General features: G+C 39.3%; 1 protein-coding gene, 1 long non-coding RNA gene and 2 other non-coding genes across 10 annotated transcripts in view; all 4 read left to right on the top strand.

Moving 5' to 3' along the window:
- The window catches only part of arid4b (AT-rich interaction domain 4B), a 90,438-nt gene extending 69,467 nt beyond the window's left edge, over positions 1-20,971 (top strand). Inside the window, exons 10-24 of one of the 2 annotated variants that reach the window (XM_057847568.1) lie at positions 4,216-4,292; positions 6,179-6,327; positions 6,422-6,494; positions 7,497-7,591; positions 7,694-7,791; positions 7,921-8,119; positions 8,192-8,397; positions 10,708-10,890; positions 11,722-11,806; positions 11,884-12,094; positions 12,173-13,369; positions 13,490-13,600; positions 13,713-13,937; positions 15,625-15,771; positions 19,868-20,971. In XM_057847568.1, coding sequence (XP_057703551.1) covers positions 4,216-4,292; positions 6,179-6,327; positions 6,422-6,494; positions 7,497-7,591; positions 7,694-7,791; positions 7,921-8,119; positions 8,192-8,397; positions 10,708-10,890; positions 11,722-11,806; positions 11,884-12,094; positions 12,173-13,369; positions 13,490-13,600; positions 13,713-13,937; positions 15,625-15,771; positions 19,868-20,016 — 3,205 coding nt within the window. In that variant the 3' untranslated portion in view covers positions 20,017-20,971. The remainder of the gene's footprint in view (positions 1-4,215; positions 4,293-6,178; positions 6,328-6,421; positions 6,495-7,496; positions 7,592-7,693; positions 7,792-7,920; positions 8,120-8,191; positions 8,398-10,707; positions 10,891-11,721; positions 11,807-11,883; positions 12,095-12,172; positions 13,370-13,489; positions 13,601-13,712; positions 13,938-15,624; positions 15,772-19,867) is intronic. The other variant, XM_057847569.1, reaches the window with a different exon arrangement.
- A 2,979-nt stretch (positions 20,972-23,950) lies between these two features.
- The window catches only part of LOC130922879 (uncharacterized), a 75,191-nt gene continuing 71,554 nt past the window's right edge, over positions 23,951-27,587 (top strand). For all 6 annotated transcript variants that reach the window (XR_009064598.1, XR_009064597.1, XR_009064596.1 and 3 more), the window contains exons 1-3: positions 23,951-24,118; positions 27,034-27,115; positions 27,419-27,459. This is a non-coding gene — a long non-coding RNA (uncharacterized LOC130922879). The remainder of the gene's footprint in view (positions 24,119-27,033; positions 27,116-27,418; positions 27,460-27,587) is intronic.
- LOC130923521 (small nucleolar RNA SNORA14) lies at positions 24,697-24,828 on the top strand. Its single transcript, XR_009064724.1, has one exon. It is a non-coding gene; the product is annotated as a small nucleolar RNA SNORA14 (small nucleolar RNA).
- On the top strand, positions 27,175-27,310 carry LOC130923522 (small nucleolar RNA SNORA14). Its single transcript, XR_009064725.1, has one exon. It is a non-coding gene; the product is annotated as a small nucleolar RNA SNORA14 (small nucleolar RNA).

Here is a 27,587-nt window from a genome sequence, read left to right as displayed (position 1 = left end):
CATGCACGTTCAATGAGGACTTATGAGGAGGACATCCCACTTTTAAAAAGGCTTGGAGTTAATGTGGGAGCCGCATAACGCCCTTTATTTTGAAGTGGTGCTTTTATGTTTATTTCTTTACATTTCACTTCAAAGTAATGGCAATTTTGTTGTGCCAGTTGATGTTAATCAAGCATTAATTGTTAATATAATTAATTAAAGTTAATTGGCTCTCAGTAAAGCTTGTCATAAATTTATCGCATCAAGCGGGTCGGCTCTCAAGCTCAATGAGGACCAAGTCACATCTCCAGGTCCTCCTCTGAGAACCTGGGCAAAAAAATTATGTGCACCCCTGTATATATATGTATGTGTATGTATATATATGTATATGTATTTATGTATATGTATATATATGCATATATATAATTTTTTTTTTTTTGACATGGTACCCGCGGGTTATTAAAAGTATTAAAAAAGCATTGAATTTAGTTTTCCATTATTAAAGGCATTAAAAGTATTAAATGAGCTGTTTTAAGTCTGGAATTTTTTCACCGTGGTCTTAATTTTCAAGAACATCTCAGTGCAACCTAAATTATATCCGTGACGAAGGTTTTTTTTATTTTATTATTATTTTTTTAAAATCCATAACGAAGATGACACATAGAATTTTTACGATGCACTGCACTACTAATCGAAATGCAACTCGCAAGTGCCAAACCACCACAACCGGCAAAACGGAGAATCCATCCACCTCTGCATCGGGAATGCGTCCGTTTATCGGTGGAACGAAAACCCTGCAGGCAGAAGTATTGTGGATTCTGAACACCAAAACAGACCACCATTCATATACTTCAAATGAGTCCATTGGTGATCTGTTTTGGATATTACGTCATTTTTTGTCTGCATCGGCTGTCACAATGTTGGTCATATTGCGTTTTGTTCCAAGGGAGCGTTCCCGATGTCGTAACTGTCTTTTGTAACGAATTTTCAGTTGGCAGAAAAAAAACGCAAATTTTCTTAATGCTTAAATAGTCTACATATTTTTATGATTGTTATAAATGCATTTACACAATGAAATAACGCTGGAAAAGTTTGTTAAACATAATGTTGGTCAAATCGTGTTTTTTTTCTGGAGGGAGCATTCCTGACTTCGTAACTGCAGCCAATTTAAGTTCATCAAGACTTTAAGATAGAGGTAAAATCGGGCCTAAAAAATCCAGCCCGACCCACGTTTTGTGTGACAATGTCTGCATAAAAGCCTGTCTTTTATAACGAATTCTCAGTTGGCAGAAAAAAAAACGCACATTTTCTTAATGTTTAAATCGACTACATATTTTTATGGTCATTATAAATGTATTTACACAACAAAATAACGCTGGAATAGTTTGTTAAATATAAATAAACAGATGCAGACTCGCAGAGGGGAAGATTAAAAAGGGCGTATCAGCACACTCTGGCTCTGCAATGACCATACAGCACCTTCTTTTTTTTTTTAATCCAAATTATTTATTTTATAACAAGTATTCCTTAGTTTATCATTCATACATGGTTAATATATAGTTATTTCAAAACGTTAGCGAGAAAGAACCCTGGCCCGGCCCGACGTAATAATTGACATTTTAATTTTGGTCATGTTTTCAGTTTAATTTAGCTGCTATGTTTATAATTGCGATGTTTGTTTTCCTCTTACTGCGAAGAGGGAGGAAGATACATCGGCCGCCGCTATGATATTTAAGTCATCAGCCATCTGCTGTGACCCGGGAATTTAATGCTTGCTTTCACGCACACTGCTTCCCATGTCAGTCGACACGGGAAATTGTTTTCACACACAACTGCTGCACGGTTAAGTCCCGCGATATTCCCGTTGTTTTGGAGTATGTGATAGGGGCTCAAGTTACATCCAGATACTTTGGGTTGCAGTTTATAGGTCATGCGAAGGCATTGGACCTTCTTAAACATTTCGGTTTGCCTTTCGAATGAATGTGAATTTCGCCGTTTTAACTCAAGAGTTAGCCATGTTCACTGGGGTCTTGGCAGGTGCTCTAGCGGCTAGCCTGTTACAGACGATGGCTGGTTTGAGTCCTGTCCTCCTCCTCTTTTTGTCCATAATTATTGTGTGCGTGTGTGTGTTTAAAAAAATTCTGACAGACTTTATAATGTTACTTTAAATGTGTTTTAATTGTATTTTCAATATATGTGCATTCTTCTGTCAAACACACTTAGTAATTGAGGTTAAATTTGATGTTCAGTGCTTTATTTATTTAATATGATTCTATATGATCTAAATAATGGGTGCAAGAAAAGTATTAATTTTCAGTTGAAATGGCATTAAAAAAGGTCTTAAAAGTCTTGAATTTAGATTTATCAATCCTGGGGGGACCCTGTTTTAAACAAACGTTCCAAACATGTTACAGTACTATACCGTTTACAGTACTTCTTCTCTTTTTCCAGCAGTGTTGCGGAGTATAAAATGTATATTTTTCTTTTAGCAAGGCCATCCATTGTATTTCAGGATTATTTTGTTACTTTTTAGCCCTTAGAAAATAACAAAAAATACAAAAGTGTACTGCCCAAAACAGTCTTTCCTTGTGCACTGCCCAAAAGCCAGCTAACTTTGATTGCCATCCAATAAAACACAAGGTTTGGTCTTTTCTTATTTTTATATGCAGTAGTTTGTTTAAATTTGTTAACAAAGAAACATGCATGCATTCAACTCAACTGCAAAATACACACTGGTATACAAATACTATGTAGACACCACAGTTCACTTGAGCTACAAGCTATAAGTATAGTAGTGCTGCAACGATTAATCGATTAACTCGAGTATTCGATTAGAAAAAAAGATTCGAATTAAACTTTGCTGCTTCGAGTATTCGTTTAATTAAAGTGGCGATGTAATGGTTTGTTTTGAAAGTGTTTTCATTTAGTTTTTTTTTTTTGTTTGGGTGGATACAGTGCCCTCTAGTCTGCCTCATTTCACGTGACTGAATCCAGCGCCTACCTGTTAAGACCAACATAAGCTGAGTTATTGTTTGGGCTAATATTTTTTTAATGCATTCGTGAAGTAGTTTATTGGTATATTTAGCAGTTTTTTGTGTAAATATGTGTCTGAACCATTTGTTAAGAGCATTGTAAAACAAAACAAAACAAAAAAAATTAAAAAATGTTAGCGTTTTATAGCATTTAAGCTAGCGGACTTTTGCTATGTAAGTTAGCCAATTGTTTTTTTTTTTTTGTACATACATCCTCATTAAAAAAAAAATTGTACCGTTTGAGGCTCAGCTCAGATATTTTAATTTTTTTATGTACCTTATCCAATTACTCGATTATTCGAACTAACTAGTTCATCGATTAATCGACTACTAAAATAATCGATAGCTGCAGCCCTAATGTATAAGTTAGCTTCCATACAGCAGGACTTATCAACAAATTTCGTTCATATTGCTTTTCCCACTAAACACACATATGCTGCATATTAACAGGATTGTAAAGATGAAAAATACTTAGACATATAGTTTCCAAAGCAGAAAGGTAACATAACACACTCAACAGCATAAATGCGACCGACAGGCTGTGTAGTCAAGTGAATGAGCCTGTGTTGAAAACGGTCACAAGATGGATGCAATGAATTTTTATAGGTGGCAGTAACGTACTGTAAAATGTCAACTGGCTCTCAACACCGGAGACTCTAGCCAGCACAATACTTTTTTTTTTTTTTTTTTTTTTTTTTTTTTTTTTTAATTAAAGACCCAATTTCCGATCACGTGATCGGATCGGGGACATCCTTTATTTCTTTGATGCGTAGCTTTTAAAAAGTGGACAGGTTATGATCAACCGAACTGAACATAGTTCATAAAACTGCAAAATCTGATTTTTAATCTTATTTATTTTATTTTGGTTTTTTTCTACACTGGATTTGAATGAAACACACTAGGGACATAGCAAAATTCCACAACAACCTCTTACGAGAGGTAAAATAAATTTAAAAAAGAGAATTTAGGAGTCTATGCCCTTGAATTTATAATAGACAGCAATTGATATTACACAAAAAAATAATGAAATGAGTATTTGTCTAACAGTCTTCAGTGAAAATACAGCTTAATTCATACAGGGGACACAAATGGCACCCTATTAAAAATGACCTATATACTTGTTTTATGTAAAGAAAATATGTTTTGATTTTTGATAGTCATTTTGGCCGTCCTACAACTGCTAATCGGTGTCATATTTTCGCAGTTACATGGTGTTACGGAAAGATGTTCGAGAAATAAATGCAGATTCGCCCCCTAAAGCGGATGCGGGATTGAAGCCAGGTGAGATTTCAGTTTCTGAGTCTGTTTTCTCTTAATTTTATGAATCCACAATGCACGGACTTGAAGTCGCAATTTCCCTGAGTTGAAATGTCACAGTAAAATGCTTGATATGTAATTTGAAACCTAATTATGTGCTCTTTTTTATTTCACCAAAACTTCAGTTTTAGAAAATGGTCACTGTGACTCATTTTGCTGTGCTAGGTCACATATTAGCAGGAGACCTTTGCTGTGGTCTTTTTTTTTTTCTTTCTCGTATACGTTCTACGTACATGTATCATATCTGACCTGGAGTCTGGTTAATCAGATCAATTTCACAGGTGCATTCACCGAACCCTTCGGAATTTCATAATTAAGCCATTTTATTACAAATTCAAAACCTAGCAGGCAAACATCTAAGTCAGGGGTGTCCAAACTTTTTGCAAAGGGGGCCAGATTTGGTCTGGTAAAAATGTGGGGGGCCGACCTTGGCTGACGTCCTTTACGTAGAACAGTATATTTAAACAAATTTTAGCAAGCCATTCTGTGTATCACATTTGCTTATTATTTTTTTAATTAATAATTTCAACAATCTCGTAACTAGCCTTTGTGGCGTTCTCTTTTGACTCTCGGGCTCTTGCGAAATACTGCTGCTGTGAAATTAAACTAGCTTCAAGTTTGCTTCAATTTCTCGCTGCGTATCTTCCCTATCATCTTGTCGTACATGTCAGAGTGTCGTTTGGTATTATCGCCTCACATTGAACTTTTTAAAAACAGCTACTGTCTTTGCAAATGAGGCAGACCGAGTTTTTGCGTATTTTAGTGAAGACATAGTCCAATTTCAACCTATCCTTGAAGCGTCTGACGTCGTAGTCAACTTTTTGTTGTTGTTGTTGATTGTCGCCATTTTAGAAAATTGGAAGGGTCACATGAGATAATGTTGTTTAGAGCGCTGCTGCCTTTTAGCGGGTAAATGAGGAGCAGCATTTAGTGTGTAAGCTACTTCGTATGCTGGTAGCAGCACTGATGACCAATTTATTAAGTCTGTGCGGGCCAGACGTAATTGATTTTATGACAGAGGTAGGGGGCCGGATGAAATTTGACCGCGGGCCGCATTTGGCCCCCGGGCCGGACTTTGGACATGTCTGATCTAAGTGAATGCCCGTTCAAATTTCTTCCAGATTTCAAATTTACCGCAAATAATTTTGCCTTTCACGTTGGTAAATGAAATGAAACTCATTTAATTTCACACTGTTCATTTTTTGTTGTCGTTTTCATGTCCTCATTCTCATTTTATTGTCACATCCTTGCATCACATACTATTTTCATTACGTAAAACGAGGCTTTTTAAAAATTATTTGTTTTTAATTATCTACGCAGTACACGCTGTCTGTAGGTCTGCTATACTTCCTCATACCAAGTGCCAGTCAACCTTTCACTGAGCAAACCGATTTCTCCTCTCATCAGATAGAGAGCTAAGTTGAAAGAAATAAAGCCTGTAAATTGAGGGCAAGCCAGTCAAAAACCTGGTCTAAAAACGCCAACTTGCCTAGATTTAGTCAGCGCGCAAAATGGGGCTCTGCCTTTCTTAACCTTCCCCGAACCCCTGAGGCTGACTCACCAAACCCCTGGGGTTCGATCGAACCCCAGTTGATAACCACTGGTATAAAACATCTACATAATGGTTTGATGCTGTTTACTCATTGCGTTGATTTATTGAAATATTCTGCAGCGCAATATAATTTCCTGTTAAATTACACAATTGTCAACTTTTTATGTTTCAATAAACCTTAAGCTCTGCTAAATTCTGGAAGACTTAACATAAGAAATTTGGCTTTGTTTTGAACATCTTGTTTGCATTTCACTTACTAAAACAAAGACCAATTCAACAATTCGTGTTTGTCAAACAGCGCTGGACGCAGCTTTGGAGTTCCAGCAACAATTAGTAATTCCTAGCATCTGGAAGACTGAAGTGAAGGAGGAAAGCTCCAGCAGTGAAGTGGATGATGAGGATGAAGAGGAGGAACAGGAAGAAGATGCCAGTGGTGAAGAAGAAGAGGTAAAACATGAGTCATGTTCATGCTTATTTTTCCACAAACCTCAAATTCAAAAAAGTGAAAACAGCCTCAAACAGTCCAGTCTCCTGGCTTTAGGAGGAAGTGGAGCCATATCCCGAGGAAAGGGAGAACTTTCTTCAGCAGCTATACAAGTTCATGGAAGACAGAAGTGAGTTCATATTACCAATAGTGGTTGCTTTTATGTAAATAAGCTTTATTTCCATGTTTTTATTTGTTAATTTTATTGTTAAAGCAACACTAGGTAACTTTTCAACCTCTATAAAATATTTTCATAACATTTGTGATATGTGGACTTACAAATAGTTGAATGACAAGTCTTTTATATCTTGAGGTGTTCTGTATCGCTTTCACCAGCACTAATTAACTTTAGGAGGGTGGTAGGAAACCTGCCACACACAAAAAAACTACAAATGTGCTAGCTGCTTTATGGCAAATGTCACTTCTCCCTTTCCCCATTAAAGACAGAAGTTGATGACGAATTCTGCAAAGATGACAGAGCATCAAAAGAGACAGTTTTGTCTGAGGAGGAAAAATATAGGAAGGCTACTAGGATATAGAAAGAAGATTGGCAAGGTTTTCACTCGCTAGGGTGATGCCCATTTAACCGAACTCGTCAACGCTTCGGATGGGGTGGCTGGGTTAGCCACACAAAACCAGACGGTTGCCAACCGTCATATGCTATTGTTTTGCCACAACTGGATTAATTACCTTATTGCTATTCATCCATCACACAGCTGCTGGAAACAGAAATGTTGCTTAATCCAGCTGCAGGCGACCAGGAAATCATGATTTTACAGCACTATGCGGGTGTGCTCTGGCCCTCATGGGAAACGCAGTCCTCCTTAAGGCAAAACACTACCTCTGTTGTCCACCGGCATCATTAAAATTGACCAAAACTAAAAAGTTACGTAGTATTGCTTTAATTTGTAATATCTTAGTAGACGTGCTACAAAACGTCTCGACCCATGTCAGTCATCAGTTCATAATGGGGGATAATGTCTGGTTTTAGCTTACAATTGTAAGAATGTTACTTCAATAAATGCTTTACAAAATAAAATTATCTTGTTGCATATTTTCAAGTCAAACCTTAACTTTAGTGGCTATATTTTGTTTGATCATAAATTGATATATATTCATAATCTTCTCCTAGGAACGCCCATCAACAAGCGGCCTGTTCTGGGTTACCGGAATCTCAACCTGTTCAAACTGTATAGACTGGTGAACAAACTAGGAGGCTTCGATAACGTAAGACCCACTCTCACAGCACAGACACTATATTGTAGTTGGAGCTTGGCACTATTTCTCCTAGGGGCTAAATCCTCTGGTCTTCCCCAATTTTATACACAGATTAAAAGTGGCGCCATTTGGAAGCAAATCTACCAGGACCTTGGAATACCTGTCCTCAATACAGCTGCTGGCTACAATGTCAAATGTGCTTACCGCAAGTATGTCCAAGTGCTGCATCCTGTAGTCTGTGGGCCAAGTGCTCCATGTTTTTCCAAGTTTGCTCAGTAGTTTTCTACCAGTTATAGGACAAGCTGTTTTCATGTAACGAGAGTTGTGCTTTCGTGCAGGTACCTTTATGGTTTTGAAGAATATTGCACTTCCACTGCCATCACATTCAAGATGGACCTCCCTTTGAAGCAGGCCCTCAAGGGAGAGGCAGCGTCTGTGGGTGAGGGAGAAAACACATCCGCCACATCAACCAGCATAGAAGAACAGAAGTATCCTGGGAATGGAGAACCAATCAGCACACAATCTGTAGTTTGCAAGGTGCATTGACACTGCAATGTCAAATATCAAATGTCAAGTTACTTCATTTTAAAATGCATCGTTCTCCCTCAGGAGGAGAAGCTTGAGTTGGTTCTAAACAAAAATGAGGGGGCATCTTCAAAAGCTGAAGCAAAGGATAGCAATGGAAACGATGAGGAGGAGGAAGACGATGAGCCACACACAGGGGACACAGATGAACGCTCATCCACGTCTCGCCTCAGAGCTGAGAGCATTAAACAGGAGCATGAAGAGGAGCATGAAAACAAGGACAACTCTGGGTAGGTGGTTTCAAGAAATTACTACTCAGGGATGATTGTTTTAAAAAATAGTACAAACAATGTGGGTGGAATAATTTAGATATTCACTTACTTCCTTCAAAATATTACCAATTTGCTTTTGATAAAGAGCAAAGACATTGTCTTACCTTGGTGGCAACACCAAAAGCAGTCATCTAGTCCTTTTTTATCACAAATTCCTTTGTATATCCACAAATCCACCTTGGCTTGCTTACCATTGGGCGATGAGGAAGGCCTTTCTCTTTGTTTAAGCTCTTACCCACTGTGCTATTATTATTAGTCATGGCTTAGTCTGTATCATCTGGCAAAAGTATCTTTACGCAGCAAAGCCTGACTAGTACCTTTCACATGGCATGTGTCATTTTGTGCTTTATCTCTCTCTTACTGTCTTTCTCCTGCTTCATTCGCTCGAATAATGACATGGCTTCTTGACTTTCACCCAGCCCAGATAGTGATAAACATAGTTATCCCCTCTCCTCTCTGACTCTACCTCATATCCAGCTTTATTATATGTTGTATGTCAGTGTGCGTGAGTGTGAATTGCGTCGCTGATGCTTTTGACCGCTAGACGCAAGGCTTCCTGTGATGGCAAATGTTCGTTTTCAGTCATTCAAATGTTGTTTGTTAGGTGTTTTTTGTCAAGTAACTTCTGAATCGAGAAGCCGGAGTTGATACAGTGTCTGTCACATGGTTGTTAACTTCATACTAGTATGGTTGTGTGGAGGGGCGAGGCTTTATTCCCATGAATTTCAGTCATAGATGGATAGATATATAGATTGATTATTAACGTACTCAAGGTCCAAATCACAACAACACAGCAGAAGCAAAAGATTAAAAGATAAATATCAATAAATAAATAAATAAATAACATATTTATTTATTTATTCATCACTCCAAATAAGATGTCAAGTTGCCGTCATTTTACTTTTATCTTTTTAATCCATAGTGATGCTGATGTGTCATCCTCTAAAATATCAGCCTTTTTTTTTTTTTTTTTTTTTTTTGGGGGGGGGGGGGGTTGCAATCAGCCCTTATTAATCAGAATTCTTTAGATTTCATTTTTTCCTCATGCCCACCCCCACCCCAAATTCCGTAGCATTCTGAAATGTTTAAAATTGCCAGCTCTCTTTAATGCAGCGTTGTGGGTTAACATACATACCTATTTTTTGTTTGATTGTTTTTGTATTTTTGTGAAGTAATACAAAGATTCTACTGATCTCAGTGACTTGTAACCAATTCATGGTTACAAAGTCCGTTTGACCAGCCTGTTGAATTGATTCTATTCAGCCTGAACAGATGGCCTACTTTCTTGAAAATAACTTTATTTCCAGCCTTTAATTATTATTATAGCATTAGTGATAGTAGTTTTAGTGGTTGTGGTGGTGCTGTGTTTAGCACATACTGAAAGTAAATGGAACAAAATGCCATTTCATATATTAAGTGTCATGTCCCATGTTTTGTTTCCCCTATCTATGGTTTTCCACCTCATGTAGTTCGGTATTCAATTAATTTTCAATCAGAAAAAAGTGCTCAACAAACCAATATTACTGGAAACAAATGATCCTTTCAGACAATGCTAACCTGAGAAAGTGTTTTTCAGTATTTTTGTTCTGGGTTTGACTAACTTTAGTTTCAGTTTAGTTTATTTAAATATAAGCAGCTACTTTGTTTGGTTGTACCACGTGCTGCACAGTTAACTACACCTTAATTGTGCTATGTTGGAAATGAGCTTTTAGTGGTGTTTGATTGCTTCGATGACTGTGCGGAGGGTTGACAGAGCTGCTCTTCATAGCAGCTTGTTGTTATGCTTCAGGTTGCTGTGCTGCCTGCCAAGTTGCGCTTTGCTGTGCTAACCTGTGACCCTCGAGGCCCCCTGTGGCCCTTGCATCATAGTCACTTAACCGGCCTTCCTTCTTCACTGCTAGTAGACCCTCCAGCTTTGATGGTGCCTGACTGTTCCTCACTAGCGCCTCCTTGTGGCTCTTCTCCACAGCGTGTGAATGGAAATCCCAAGTGTGCTTTGTGCATCTATTGTTAGGTAGTCGTATGAACTTTTCAAGACTTAAAAGAAATGATTATTTTTGCAAAGCCATGTTTTAGTTTTGGAGGTTTACCATGAATTATTCAGTCTGTAGTGTAGATTAGTGATGGAGATATGAGACCTGTCAAATGGATAGAAGAGCAGCAGATAGTTCAGTGATAGAATGCAGTATCATTGGTGGGTGTCTGAGATTCTGTGGTTTTGTCCGGAGAAGATTAGGGACAGGAAGTGCTGAACTGTCTTTCTTGCAGGGATGACAACAGTCAGGATGGGGAGGAAGGGGAAGAGTTTGAGTGTTACCCCCCGGGGATGAAGGTGCAGGTGAGGTATGGGCGAGGCCGCAGTCTGAAGACGTACGAGGCCACTGTGAAAGAGGCAGACGTGGAGGGGGGAGAGGTGCTCTACCTGGTGCACTACTGTGGCTGGAACATCAGGTAAGACAGGACATGGGGACAGTCACCTAATTTATATATTTATCCTCAAACAAAATCACATCTTAACCTTCAAATTGGCTCGAGGGATTACCACTTCATGGATATCCCTGTAGCATTGACTAATGCACTCCTCCTCACAATTCTGCTTCATCTTGATCAGGGCCTACTGAGCCCTCTAGTGGCAGAAACAGAATTGGGCGTGGGGTTGATGTGGAACGTTCCTCAGCTCCTCTTAGCCAGTTGTGATTGAACCCCCTGTCTGTCAACCCTCCTAGCTGTCTGAACGGACATGCTTCTGTTTCATGACGGCTTGGCCATGCAGTAGATCCTGCAGTATTGAGTTAAACTAATCTCAGAGAGGCCAAGCACTGTTGCTATACTCACCTCTACCTCTCTCCCCTCCCTTGTGGGCTAGGGTTAATGCAGTGTCAACCTGAGCGTTAGGGCAACTAGCAAAAAACACATTTCATTGTCTCATTGTTGTCGTGTGATCCTGTGGTAATCTAACAACGATGGGTTGTTTTCTGCATTCTGTATGTGCGTGACGTTGTGAGATGTTGTGCAACTTTTCATTCTTGTCATATGACCCAAATAGCGGCCTCTGTTATGTTGGCTGTGATGGTTGGTGTAAATGTTTCTCTTCTCATCGTAAGGCTTTGTCTTTAACATCAGTGGATGTATTCCTTTGTGCTCTCGGCTTATTGTATCACAGCAGTGTTTCAAGCCAGACAGTGGAGGTGGTTTTGTGGTGGGTGGTGTTGTGATAAGCTCTTCCCTAGGATCCGATTGATGAAAACTTTTTTTCCTCTGTGTTTTCTACTTGCTCTTTAGATATGATGAATGGATCAAAGCAGACAAGATTGTTCGCCCAGCCAATAAGAATGTACAAAAAATAAAGCACCGTAAAAAAATAAAGGTATGGATTTGTATGGATTTTTACGTTTCGGCTTTATGACATGGATTAGATCTCTGATTTTTATTCAATTCTGACAGAACAAAGTTGAGCGGGAGCGAGACCGGTTCGAGAGGCTCACTGATAGAGAAGCACTCGGTCCTTCGCCCAACAATAACCGTGTCCCTCGATCTAAGTGTGACCTTAGCCCAGATGTCTTTTCCAAACTAGATCAGGGTGAGGACCAAGGTACTCAGCAGCAGACTCCAGCCAAGTCTATAGAAATTACTTCTATTCTTAATGGTCTGCAAGGTAACAACATACTCAAAATTCAAAACACATTCAATCTCACATGTATCTAGTGACACAATTTTTCTTTTTCTTTTGCAGCCTCTGAGTTGTCTTCAGACGAGAGTGACCACGAGGGTGAGAATGAGCAAAATAAAGAAGACTGTGATGCTTGCAGGGATATAAAAGGTGTACCAGAGCTTCATAAAACCTCAGAACTTAGAGAGAGTGGTACTCAACCCAATGGGTCCAGATCTTCTGTAGTCTCAGGGAAGAACCAGGAGATGATCAACAGTGAAGTGGGGAAGCGCAAACTGGATTTGATTGGGGAGGCAAGCACCAGGAAAAGGAAATCTGAAGGAGTAGTCGAAAGGAACCTTAAAAATCAGTCTAGGGCTAAGAGGGCTACAAGGAGTGCAGATTGGTTACCTTCAGTCTCTTCTAAAAAGTTGGATGACAGGAGTACTGGTGCAATGGAAGAGAGGGGGGCCTCATCTAGCTCCAGCTCAGACGATGAGGGCACCGCACTTGCTGAGGCCAGTGAACAAAGCCACCCAAAGACCAAAGCTTCCCCTTCCAAGAAATACAATGGGACAAAGGAGAAGAGCAAATCCAGTAGACAATCGGGGTTCTGGGACATTCCTGACAAGAGGGCCAAGATGTCTGGGAATGGAGAGGATAAGCCAGCTGTACGTGCTACGGGCCAAAAAGACGTGTGGTCAAGCATTCAAGCGCAGTGGCCAAAGAAGACTCTAAAAGACTTATTCTCCGATTCAGACACAGAGGCTGCTAATTCTCCTCCTGCACCTGTACCTTCCAGCCTTGAAGATACAAGTGTTGAGCAGGAAGCAGGACCTGAAGATGACGCTTCAGAGGAACACATGGATACTGACAAACTGCAAGAGTTCCCTAGCAGTGGCAGTAACTCTGTACTTAACACACCACCCACTACACCAGAGTCCCCCTCAGGTAGAGGCAGTACATTGGAAGACTGCAGCCAAGCACCACCGCGTTCCCCACCAGCGCCACCCACACCTCCTGGTCTGCTTCCAGTGTCATCTTCTGCAAATCTCCTGCCAGGGTTGGTACAGGAGGAAGTGGCATGCCGGCGCAGCGAGAGTGACAGCAGCACAGTTGAAGTGGAGAGCCTGGGCGGGGAGCTGCCTGACCTTCCTCGGGATGAGGGGGCAGGCTCCCCACCCAAAGTGTTTGATGCCCCGCTCTCCTCCAACAGCAGCAGCAACTGCAGCTTGGAGCTGAGCAGCAGCAGCCAGCATGAGAGTGAGCACAAGTCCAAAGGTACACACAAAAGTGCTTCATATAAAATCAGCTTTTTACTGCTAACCTAGTGCTAATAAAAGCCATTTAAACCTGCAGCCTGCACACGCCCTCATTTTTTAATACACTTTCTCATTGTAGTATCTGTGAGTCAGAAACGGCAAAAAGAATCACAGACAGGCGGCGTCTCAAAGAAACACAAGCCAAACCGAAAGAGCCTTGGTGTGCCTCCCAAAAAAAATAGGAAAACAGGTAAGCAGAACCTGATATGGACTAGCTAAAATGAAGTCACTTTTACTTATTTTCTGCATTAGAATGCATGTTTATGTAAGGTAGTGTAAAACTTTATTCTTATATCTTTCAGCCAACAGCAGTGACAGCGAAGACCAGTCTGTTTTGGAAGGCTCTGCCAAACCAACTTCCACCAAGAATGACACATCGGAAGTTAAGGTTGCTGTTTCGCCCAAGTGTCGCGGCCGATCTCCCCCTTCAAGCCATAAGTATCACAAGCAGGGTGACACCGACCACTCACAACACCGGGAAAACCATGGAAGATCACCACGGGTTTACAAGTGGAGCTTCCAGATGTGTAAGTGTGATGAAGAAGAAAAAAGTTGATTTTTCCTTGCAACAGGTACTACTATTCTCTTAATGAACATGAGATGCTGACACACAATTCAGGAACAAGAAGAAAGCAATAATCACCTAAGCTAAATACATTTATTAAAAAATTAACAATTACGAGCTCCAGGTGCCTTCAAGAAGTGCCTTGGATGCCTTCAAAAAGATTAGTGATTCCAAATGCGAATAGGCAGGCCCCTAGGTTAACCCATGTAGTGGCTCACAAGAAAGTGGAATTCTACTAGCAGCTGCTGTATGTATTCTTGTACCTTGCTTCAGAGAAGAAGCTGAGACCTACACTCTAATCTTGTCCAAATAAAGTCGGAAAGACAAATAATGTAGAAATGAATACATCAAGTAAAATGAACAAATATCTCCAAAGTGACCAAGACAATGAATCGAATCCTCTTATAGCATCGTAAAGGCTAACTAAGCCTCACTGTCTGCAGTGGTATGTTCCAGCTAACATTGACCTGATACTTTAAGTCAACTCCCAATTTACTGTATTTATACAGCCGTTAATCACAATGTTTCAAAGGTCTTTAGAGGCCCACAGTTGACCAAAAAAAAAAAAAAAGACGACATCCCCTGATCCAAATCCCCATCTGTGGGAAAATACCGTAATTTCTGGACTACAAGCTGCTACTTTTTTCCCTCATTTTGGATCCTGCGGCGTGTGCAATGATGCGGCCAATTTGTGCATTTTTCTGACTGCCGCCTGGGGCGCTCGAGCATGGAATGTGGGAGTGAGACATGTGGAATATAAGTGTCGAGGAAGACGCTTGTTTGCACTATGACCGGTGGTTTAACTTTGTACGTTGTGCATGAATAGAGGTGGCGGACCCTCGTCTTTGTGCATGAGTAGAATTGGCAGATCTGCATCATGGAGAACGCTAGAAAAAATTAGATTGGCCATCCCTGTTGTATGGGAAGTTTTGACAACTCGCGGCAAGAGATCGTTTGCCAAGACTCGCCTCATGCGAAAAGCAGCTATGCATGCCGGGGAGCCTGGCAGCGTGAAGCAGTGTGAAAGAAGTCCGCCATCACCTACGGGTTTCGAGGGGCCAGTCTGCTGCTGGCCGAAGAGGACAGCACGGGCTCAGGAGTGCATTTACCTCATTATGGGAGACATTGAAGGCGACGGCGAAGGAGAGACTGAGTAGGTGCGTGGCAAAGTGTCTCTGAGCGTCTTCATATCCGACACTGAGGGTGAAGACTTCCATGGTTTGAGAGCACAGGAGGAAGATGAAGATTGCTAACAAAGACTTTTATGTTTTTAATAACCAGCCCAATTTGTGCTGTACCGCCGTGCTGATGCTATGTAACTTCCGTGCCGCTGCTATATAACTGCCGTGTTTGCTGGCGCTGTTTGGAACGAAAAGTTAAGGTGTGTAATTAAAATTTTGAAAACTGTGTGTATTTCTTTGTCAAGATCTCATTTTACTAAGTGGGCACACGCGGCTTATAGCCAGGAGAGGCTTATGTATGTACAAAATGGTTTTTCCTTTAAAAATGTACTGGGTGAGGCTTGTAATCAGGGGCGCCCAATAGTCCAGAAATTACGGTAGATAACCTTTGGAAGTGCCCGCAGATAGGGGATCACACTTTCAAGATGGCGACTGCAAGGTTAATGATTCTGATTCAATTTCCACCAGCTGACCTGGAGAAAATGAGCAGTCTGGAGAGGATCTCATTTCTTCAGGATAAGCTTCAAGACATCAGGAACCACTACCTCTCCCTCAAGTCTGAGGTCGCCTCGATTGACCGCCGGCGAAAGCGCATGAAGAAAAAGGAACTAGAAAGTGAGTTGGTCCACTCCGATTCGTGTTTGATTTTTGTTTTTGATTTAAATCTTGTGCACATTAACCATTTAACTTTTCATGCACAAATTATGACTTTTTTTTTTTTAACTAAAAACTTAATTGGCTGCCATTGACGACAGTAGACGCCCATTCGCCCCTTCCAGTCGAAATTGATTGGACGCCTAGCGCTGCCAATAGCACAGACAGATGAGTATTCATGGCCAGTCCTCCCAGCTTAAATGAATTGGACGTCTATCGCCAATGGCATGCAATAAGTGAAATACAGTGTTACTTTGACAAACGAACACCTCGACATACGATCCTTTCGACATCCGACGTAAAATTTGACTCGTCATTTGTCTCATATGATGACATGCTCAAAATACGACGATTTACAACAGTCGCAATTTGTTTTGCCGCAAGATGGCAGTACGCCAGATTTTCTTGTGAGAGAAGTCAATATGGGTCCCAAGAAGGTTAGTGCAGGTGGTGAAAAAAAATTAAAAAGACTACGCTTATCATTAAAATTAAGATGAGAATGATAGAAAAATATGAGTGTGGTGTGCGCGTCAGTGAACTGGCTTGGAATATGTCTACAATCTCGATGGTCCTCCAATGACCTCTGTTCGCCAGTAATCGCCAGGTTTCGTCAGGTTTTTAATAATTTATTTCAGAACTTGTGCAACACAACAGTGGTGGCTAAAGTGCTCACTTTTTATCTTAAGGAAAAGTACAGATACAGGTGCAAAAAAATTACTTAAATTGAAAGTAAAAGTATCTAAGAAAAAAAATATTCAAGTGAAAAAACAATTTTGTGTGTGTGTGTGTTCATTGTTTTTTATTCAGATTTAGTATTGTGAAGTATTTTAGTATTAGGATTTTTTCACTTTTTTCCCCCGCCAAAGTATACTATATATTATATACAAATTATAGTTTACTAGTTATAGTATAAAAAAATATGTGTGTGTGTATATATATATATATGTTATGTATATATATATATATAGATAATATATATAATATTATATATATATATATATATATATATATATATATATATATATATATATATATATATATATTAGGGCTGTCCAAACGATTTTAAATTTCTTAATCGAGTTAATTACATCTTAAAAATTAATTAATCGTAATTAATCGCAATTAATCGCAATTCAAACACATCTATAAAATATGCTCATATTTTTCTGTAAATTATATTAGGGCTGTCAAACGATTAAAATTCTTTAATCGAGGTTAATTACAGCTTAAAAATTAATTAATCGTAATTAATCGCAATTAATCGCAATTCAAACCATCTATAAAATATGTCATATTTTTCTGTAAATTATTGTTGGAATGGAAAGATAAAACAAGATGGAAATATACATTTAACATACGGTACATAAGGACTGTATTTGTTTATTATAACAATAAATCAACAAGATGGCATTAACATTATTAACATTCTGTTAAAGTGTTCCATGGATAGAAAGACTTGTAGTTCTTAAAAGATGAATATTAGTACAAGTGTATAGAAATGTTATATTAAAAACGCCTCTTAATGTTTTCGTTTTAATAAAATTTGTAAAATTTCTTCAATCAAAAAATAAACTAGTAGCGCCTATTCTGTCCTCAATGTGTGTGAGTACACAAATTGACAGATAGCGAACATAAGTTCCAAAAAGAAATCAGACGGTGTGGCAAAGTTGTCATTGGCTTTACTGAAGTCATCTCTTTTTTTGACAGGAGCACATTTCTTGTATTTTTGTAAAACTGAAAATAACAAGGGCAATGTGTCAATACACTTGCATAAATCACAAAATAACATAAAATGTACACACACGTGTCCCGTTTTGAGCAGCTAGCACTAGCCAATTAGCTCACAAGCATCTAACTAATGTAACTGGCATTTCACCATATATGTGAACAAATTCAAATACACATCATCAATAACTATCTAATGCTCATGAATATAAACAAAGGAGGAATATAACTCACAAGCGGTGCATGTATTAGACACAAACACAGTGTGATGGGGCTATGAGAACTGCCACTGAATACTGGACTGCGGACGTTAGCTGGTCTGAATAGCACTGTTCTATTAGTGTGAGTTCGCGTCGACATATAATCACGTCAGAAAAAGCGCGCCGAAACCCAAATAATCAGCTGCACTGAATCGCCAGCAGAGGGCGACATTACGCCACATAACACAGTGCAAGTCACACCCAAGCGCCAGCAGAGGGCGGAAAAAACTCCATAAAACACAATTAACAAGTTGGCCTTACACTGTACTGACATTTAAATCTGTCTGAGCGGGCCTAGTGCGTTAATTGCGTCAAATATTTTAACGTGATTAATTTAAAAAATTAATTAACGCCCGTTAACGCGATAATTTAGACAGCCCTAATAAATACATTTTTCAAGCACTTCAAATGTAATAATTATTATAAGTTTTAAACATGTTACTGTTCCAACGAATTTATTTCCAAACAATAGTAAAGTAGAAAAAATGCCTGGCTTTATTAAATGCTTCATTGAGCAAGTCCACTGAAGTTCGCTCAAGCTGCTCACTTACACACAATGAGTTGCCACAGCAACTGTTTAACAAGTGAAACGAATATTGACTCATGCGGCGCTTTCGAAGCTTTGGCTGTGGCAAGATCAAACATTAAACATCTGTCAATCATTGTTAACGTTTAGTAAGCAACTCCAGTGCACTGCCTGACCAACAAAGAGCAGAGAGAGGGAAGGAGGGAGAGTGAGTGAGACTACGTGATCGGGCTGTGCGAATTGCAAGCAACTATCAGGTTAATACCGCCACCTACTGTACAAGAGTGGCGTTTTTTTAATTGGTCAATATCTTGTTCACTTGCCTAATCTTGCTTGTGCTGTTGTTGCGGTCTCTAGTGCTTTGCTACCGGTAATAGTTGCACGGGGCTTATCGCTAGAGGCATAAAAACGAAACACTCAGGTTCACAATAAGAAAAAAAGAAAACAAACAAAAGTAACGGGTAACGCAGGTGACAATTTGAAAAGTAGTGGAGTAAAAAGTACAGATACTGGAGCCTGCTGTAAAGTGTAGTAAAGTAAAAGTAAAAAGTACCACTTCATATTTGTACTCAAATAAAGTACAGATACACAAAAATGTACTTCATTCCACTACTGATGGCTACTGTCCACCATAGCCGACGGCAACAACAACAGAACATAAAAAGAAAAAGTAAAAAACTTCGCACTCTTTCCACACCTCTCTCTCTCTCTCTCTCTCTCTCTCTCTCTCTCTCTCTCTCTCTCTCGTCTCTCTCTTCTCTCTCTCTCTCTCTCTCTCTCTCTCTCTCTCTCTCGTCTCTCTCTCCTCTCTCTCTCTCTCTCTCTCTCTCCTCTCTCTCTCCTCTCTCTCTCTCTTTATGAAGGATTTAGTGTAGGTTGTTGTGCTATGGAACGGATTAATCGAATTAGAATGTACAGTATTGTGATGGGAAAAATCCCGCTCGACATACTCCCATTTCCACTTACAAACCAGGTTCTGGAACAAAATCTAATTCTTATGTGGACGTACCACTGTACTAGGGGGAAAAAAATCTACTTTTAGCCCTCATCAGAGTGTATTAATGTTTTTATTCATTTTGATTTCATTAATTTGGCTTGTATTAACATGATACTATACTCTTTTCATAATTATATTAAAATACAAGTTTTAAAAGGGACTAATAATTAAAAATATGATAACTGCAAATATATATATGTATACTGTAATTTTCGGACTATATCCGCTACTTTTCCCCCCTCATTTTGAATCCTGCGGTTTTTAGTACAGTGTGGCTTATTTGATTTATTTGGGTTAATAGATAACATTTTATTTGACAGCGGTGTCACAAGACTGTCATATGACCGTCCTAATTATGACGTGACAAAGTCAATGGCATTAATGAATGCTTACGACAGATGTCATTATTTGTCATCCGGCAAATTTTGTCACGAACTCCATTTATGTCCAGCTCGGATGTTTTACATCCATTCAAAAGTGAGATAATTTGCTGGATGACACTAAATGACAACTTGAAATGACACTTTAAATACTCTTTCTGGTCTACAGGCACTGTGGCGGCATCCTCCTCCTCTTCATCCTCTTCACCGTCCTCGAGCTCACTGACAGCAGCGGTCATGTTGACGCTGGCTGATCAACCAGTGTCTTCATCCTCATCCTCATCGCAGAACTCTAGTGTATCAGTGGAGTGCAGGTGACAGGACATAGCAGCAAGCCGCCACACTAAGCACTTAACCAGCACGCTGGGGCCACTGCCCCCATTCCCTTCCCACAGGTTGGAAAAGTCAAGCTACTTACTGTAACGACTGGGGCACAACACCAGACCAGAGACAAACAAGAAACAAGCACTATTTTCTATTGACAACTGTTTTCTTGGCAAGCTAATGGCACTTAAGTGCACTTTTCAGACGATTGCTTACAGGGGGATGAAATTTGTCTAAAAAGATCCACCATTGTCTTTTGTGCTCTGCTTAATTCTAATTGAACATTTATAAGATTACACTTTTGAAAGCAATAACTGTTCCCGTTTGATAAGAAATGCGTTGGTACGGGGTGTTTTCATTCAACTCCCTTTTGTGCTCTGTACTCGTAGCTGAGCTCATTATTTGAGGAAATCAAGTGAACATTGCCATATTGGCAATAAGAGCGAAGTATATGTGTAATTTAACCATGTTAGCTGTCCACCACCATCATGAGAAAAAAAAAGCTTGCCCCTGACTCAAATGACAGTGCTTATATCTTCTACATGTTTGCATTGAGTCTTGGAAGTCACTGATAGCCGCAGTGGATGGATTATGGTTATGATACTGTAGTGCCTTTTAGTTCTTTTCTATGTGGCACTTGGAGGAAGGACGGAATTTTTTCCCGGTCCTCCTCTCAAATCAGAACCTGAAATTATCTCTTACAAAAACAAAAGAACTTAAGAATGCAGTGTGAGTGAATGTGTGCGTGTATGTATTTGAAGGACAGTGAATGATGGGTAGTGATGGCTTTTATCCGAATATGGTAATATTTAACTAAATGTAGAAATATACTGGATCACCTGTAATTTACTACTGAATTCTTATCCAGCTTGGGTATAAACCGTGCAATGATGATGAACGCAATGGCTGCATACTTCACTCATCTGCCTTTTTTTTTTTTTTTTTTTTTTTTTTTTAAATCAAAACCATCTCTTTATGTCTCCATTTTTAACAAATTGTCAGTCTTTCTGTCATGACTGAATACTTGCGATGGATGTCTCCAACTGGATCATTGACTTGAAAGCAGCCATAAAAGGTATTCACAGCCTAAATGAAGCTGAATCCCACATGTACAGTGTTCCAAACATGAAGTTAATTATTTTTTAATGTAGTTCACTAATTAAAGCAAAGCATTGCTTCCCCTCAGCTTTCATTGATATCATAAACACTGTCACTCTTCTCATACTCACCCTTACCAAAAATACTGTTTTTCGTGTACTATGACCAGAATAAAGGTAAAAATATTGTAAATGTGCATTTATATTATACAGTGATGTATATGGATACATTTTCTCCAGTGTTTTCTTTGTATAGATCCCTATTCACTGATAACCTGAAGTTACATTTTGTTTAGCACTTGTATGTTATTGTATGCTTTTGTTATAGATTTGTATATCAAGAAGTGTTTTAAGTCAAGCTATTTAATATCTTGCACTGTTAATAATGTACTTTTCTGTACAGACAGTTTTATGGTTTTAATTGTAGTTTGTGTAAAAAGATTTAGTCACAGCATGTTTGTTCACCTCCTTTGTCCCCATACATGTTTTCTGGTGACAAGAGTTTTTTTTTTTTTTTTTTTTTTGATGTAGTTTGTCGATTTTGTTTGTACTCTTATTCATTGAAATTGTTGCGTTCATATATATTTTTTTAATTTCTCTATTTACTTTGTACTCAATTTTGTTTTCATTAGCTTGTGCTTGTAAGAGAAGAAGGTTGGTTTTGAATGAGGCATATCTATTTTCCAAAACTGTATGGGAGATGGTTTGGGTCATAGATTATGATGCAGGAGCGTGTTGAAGTAGTATTTATTAGGCTCATCCCAAAATGGTCGTTATGTAATTTATTGTAAAAATGCAAAGCAAAAGCCTCTGTTTGAAATAAATGCCATAGTTTGTGAAGTACCCGGGACAGCAATCATTTGTGTTTTTGCATTTGTTTCTTTTCCAGGTTTATGTACAGTGCTGGCCAAAAGTATTGGCACCCCTGCAATTCTGTCAGATAATGCTCAATTTCTCCCAGAAAATGATTGCAATTACAAATGCTTTGGTAGTAATGTCTTCATTTATTTTGCTTGCAATGAAAAAACACAAAAGAGAATGGGAAAAAAATTACATCATTATCATTTTACACAAAACTCCAAAAATGGGCCGGACAAAAGTATTTGCACCCTCTGCCTCATACTTGGTCGCACAACCTCTAGACAAAATAACTGCGAACAACCACTTCCGTTACCCATCAATGAGATTCTTACAATGCTCTGGTGGAATTTAAGACCATTCATCTTTGGCTAACTGCTCCAGATCTCTGAGATTTGAAGGGTGCCTTCTCCAAACTGCCATTTTCAGATCTCTCTACAGGTGTTCTATGGGAATCAGGTCTGGACTCATTGCTGGCGACTTAAGAAGTCTCCAGTGCTTTCTCTGAAACCATTTTTAGTGCTTTTTGAAGTGTGTTTTGGGTCATTGTACTGCTGGAAGACCCATGACCTCTGAGGGACACCCAGCTTTCTCACACTGGGCCCTACATTATGCTGCAAAATTTGTTGGTAGTCTTTAGACTTCATAATGCTATGCACATGGCCAAGCAGTCCAGTGCCAGAGGCAGCAAAGCAATCCGAAAACATCAGGGAAGCTCCACATGTTTGACTGTGGGGTTCGTGTTCTTTTCTAGGCCTAATTTTTTAATCCTGTAAACTATGTTGATGACTTTTCCCAAAAAGCACTACTTTTTTTCTCATCTGACCAGAGAACAGTCTTACAAAATGTTTTTGGCTTTCGCAGGTAAGTTTTTGGAAACTCCAGCCTGGCTTTTTTATGTCAGTGGGTTAGAAGTGGGGTCTTCCTGTGTATCCTACCATAGAGTCAGTTTACATTCAGACATCGACGGATTGTACGGGTTGACACTGTTGTACCCTCGGAAGGCAGGATAACTCGAGATTCTTTATCCTCCATCCGCACTATCGTTCGTTGAAATCTCTCGTCAATTTTTTTGCCCCCTTCAAATCTAGGGATGTTAGCCAGTCCCATGGGCTTTCCACTTATTGATGACACTGCGCACGGTAGACACAAGAACATTCAGGTCTTCGGAGATGGTCTTGTAGCCTTGAGATTGCCCATGCTTCCTCACGATTTTGCTTGTCAAGTACTCAGACAGTTTTTTGGTCTTCTTTCTTTTCTCTATGCTCAATGTGGTACACACAAGGACACAGGATAGAGGTTGAGTCAACTTTATTCCATTTTAACCGGCTGCACGTGTGATTTAGCTATTGCTACCACCTGTTATGTGCCGCAGGTAAGTAACAGGTGGTGTCAATTACCCAAATTAGAGAAGCATCACATGATTTTTCAAAGGGTGCCAATACTTTTGTCCGGCCAATTTTTGGAGTTTTGTGTAAAATGATAATAATTTAGTTTTTTTCCCCATTCTGTTTTGTGTTGTTTCATTGCAAGCAGAATAAATTAAGATATTACAACCACAGCATTTGTAATTGCAATCATTTTCTGGGAGAAATTGAGCATTATATGACAGAATATCAGGAGTGCCAATACTTTTGGCCAGCACTGTACGTATATCTAACAAAATATAACAACATATAACAACACGTATTTAACAAATGCATGGCACATCAGCACCGATAAGTACAACAACATTACAACATAATTGCTCACGACAGATTCTTTATTTTCATTTACTTTTTACTTTTCTACTCTGAGTCACCTCATGTTTGGGAGTGGTAAGACGTGAATGTAAAAGTTGTATCTACTCCAATGTGATAGGATTGACACATTCGCAACCAAATAAGATCCAATGAGATGCTACTTTCTGAACCCCAATGTGGAACCAGCCAATCAGTTGGCAGGTAAGGCGTTGCTCAAAGAGTTACACCACTCGACGTGACCTGGCTAGCTATTACAGTGGAGCTAAGTGTTAAGTGCTCATTTATATATTAAAAATAATATGTATAAGAATATGGACAGCTTATGCGACATGAAGAACGATGAGATGATGCTCCGTTTTCCATGTTGGGGAGACCTTCACATGCATGCTTCAAGAGAAGGTAACGTTATTTTTGAGTTAAGCCAGTGCGTGCTGAAATCACCGGGAGGCGGGAGCACGTTAGCGTTAGCCTGCATGTGGTCCACTGATTACACTACACGGACTACGAATGATTTAAACTGTTTAACTGCTTTAGTTTGCAGGTAATATCTTATAGATATTCGAGTTCGAAGCACTCATTCATTAAATTCAGTCATTTATGATTATGAACGACGCTCGAGTCTAAGAAGAAATTATAGCTGGTATATTACAACCCTTAAAATACATGTGCCGATTTGAATGTCGTACTTTTTAAAATTACGTGAGAGTGCATTATATCATACCTGAACGATGAAGTAATTGGAGATTAGGTTTTTTTTTACACGAAAACATTTCCTTGGCAGTTTGTCTATTAAACATACCAATGTTTATCAATACGGACTGAAGTGCTTATTAAGTCGCATGCAATGACGACCTGATTACAATCACAGTAGGGTCTGTAGTTAACCTCAGCCACATCATCTTGGGTTCAAGTAGACATCTACCTCCACATGTTGCCCATCAACTATCATAGCACATAATTGTGTTTTTTTCCCTTCCTGGCATCTTTAGTAAACCCCCCAGTTGCAATCTGTGGCCCCTGGGACAAGAAAAGGTGCAAGATCAATCTTAGAACATCCAAAACAGAGAGCCACTTGTTTGACTCTTTGTTATTTCACCTCTAAGACAAAATTTTGTGTATGATTAAACTTTGTGTTGGTCTGTTTTCAATTGTGTAATTTGCTTAACCTTAAAGAGCATACGACAGGAGAAAAAAAGTCTTAAATGGCATTATTATGTGAATTAGAATCATATTTTGAGACCATTCGACTATATACAACAATTTAGCAAAGCGCAGATGATGAGAAATTAGTCTTTTAATCTGCCGGTTAGCCACGCCTACCATTATAGTGCTCTAGCGTCCCAAACAGTTGGATGACGTCAGCGGTAGACTGGGCTCATCGGTTTTACTATTCAGCCCATTGAGGGGGAATTATTCAGAACGAGGAAAATGCGACGAAGAGGGCCGCAAAATGTCATTGTTTCAGTCTCTCTACTCCAATATTTTTACAGGATATTCTTTTTATCCAAGTATTTTTCCCCAATAGCTATATAAATGGCTTGAGAAGGACCAGTCAGCCCGTCGAGGGGGAACTATTCACAACGAGGAAAACGCGACGAAGAGAGCTGCAAAATGTCATTGTTTCTGTCTCTTTACTTCAATATTTTTACAGGATATTCTTTTTATCCAAGTATTTTCCCCAATTGCTTAATAAATGGCATGGTCATGACAAATTACAGTCTTGTGCTAAATGGAATATGAAATAATAAAAATGCATTTATTCAGGACAACATGGCAAAATTACTCCATAATGGTCAAAACTGTCGGCTTCACTTTTACTGATATTTTATGACACCTAAATCGGACATATGTCATTCCCCTTCCCCGGCTTTGGAGAATGTAAACAAACCAAAAAGCGTGACAGCTAGCCAACATGCTAACCCGAACCGAGTGATGTTTGAAAGTCTTCGAAGCGGAAAATCACACATAACTAGCCTGGATTTATTGACATGACGACTGGGTTGTCGACTGTCTTAGCGGATCGGCAAACCGCCTGGCGGAGAACAATTTACAGTTCGTTCCCTGGAGGAGGGTGGCTGCAGTTGTTGTGCAGCTAACATGCTGCTAATGTGCATGAGGAGAGCTTTTTACATGCCTATCAATGATCAAACGTAAGTAGTCCGTTATTTAAAGAAAGTTTGTAGTGTTTACTTTGTAATCGCTGTATTCGTATTTGACATAATACAAAACAATATGTTTACTCACTTCCTCGTAAGTCCAATGGTCCCACAGTAAATATCCACGGTGAATGGAACCTTTTGAAACTCCAAAAAGGCGCATACGCCTCTCCCTCATACAGAATGATTTTTCTGCAGCCGTTTGGCTGGCGTGATGCGAAAAATAAACGTATTAATCCGCAAAATCAGCTGAATCCTTCGTCCTCATACACAACAGTACGCTGTATAGTGAAGAGGACGTCTTCTACCGTACACGTCACAGCGTCCTCCTCCTCAATGCAAGACCGAAGCCGGAAGTCACTCATTTTCATGGTGTGGGATTCAAAAAACTAAATAAATATAGCGATCGCTTCCACGCACATCCAAGCGGTCCATATCATTCAGGAGCATAAAATACCGCGTGTATTATGAAATAAATATGCTTTTTCGTGTCACATGCACTTTAAAGGCTGTTTCAGACTAGCAGCAGCCCAGCGTGAAAAGCAGCCAACGGCAAGCGCAAATTGGAGGAGTCATGTTAAATGGTTAGAAACACACAAGGAATTCCATTTTCAATTTCAATTTTGGTCACGTACGTGGTGTCGGTAATAGATTTTTTTCCCGCATTGTTTGCAAATGCTGTAAACCAGCGAGTTCTCATTTTTGAAGTGTCACCTTTTAACTGTAAATTTGCATTTTGGAGAAGACTGGTAATGTTTTATAGCAGGCTAAAGTGGTTAGTGCATTATCATTTTTCCATTAGCCTCAGTGTAGCACTGCTTACGTTTTAGATGTGTTTACTTATTTTGTATGTCTGAGCTTTAATTTTATGGTTTGTTGATGACCAGTAAACATTTGTGAAGGAACTAGAGTCTCATATGCAATCAACACGCACGTGTGCCAACTGCACGCAGCACACGCAAACCCTCGCATGCACAAATGTATGCACTTGCACGCGGTGTTAAATCGCAGCTGGGAAAATTACCTTGCTCATTTTTATTTACCGTGCGATTAATTATTGCATATCACGACAGGTTGAATGCAACTTTATTTATATAGCTCTTTCACTCTGTCATCAAGTTGCATGGGTGTCAAATGACTGTTCTTCCCCTGTAACAGGTAAAAATCTGAACACTGAAACTGAAGTGTAAGTGTCAACCACGTTCACCAGCACCCCACATATGATCCGACAGCAGACCAGGTAAGTGTCTCCAAAATTATTCAAAATTGTGATGTTATGTTGTTTGTTTTAATTCCCCCTGGCATCTTTAGTAAACCCCTCAGTTGCCAACTGTAGCCTCTGGGACAAGAAAAGGTGCTAGATCAAACTTAGAACATCCAAAACTAAGAGCCGCTTGTCTGACACTCTTGGTTATTTCATCTCTAAGACACCAATGTGTGTGACTCATCTTATGAATGGCTGTGTTCACTGCGGTGATGAATGAGCATAGTGATGCCTTGATTCCCTGCATTCTGAAAATGACATTTACCATTTGCTTTTCAGTGTGTCATTAAAGAGAAGACCAGATATATGGGCAGACACTGGTAAGTTGATGCACTGTGTGGTAGATAAGAATCCAGGACATGTCCACCATTATTTTAGTTCCTTTATACATATGTACAATTATCTGAGTTTTTTTGTTCTTACATTTATCAAAAAATATTATGGTTAA

Source organism: Corythoichthys intestinalis, chromosome 10, assembly GCF_030265065.1.
Source record: "Corythoichthys intestinalis isolate RoL2023-P3 chromosome 10, ASM3026506v1, whole genome shotgun sequence".
NCBI lineage: Eukaryota > Metazoa > Chordata > Actinopteri > Syngnathiformes > Syngnathidae > Corythoichthys > Corythoichthys intestinalis.
Note: the sequence above shows the minus strand (reverse complement) of the source record. Positions and strands in the feature narration are given on the sequence as shown.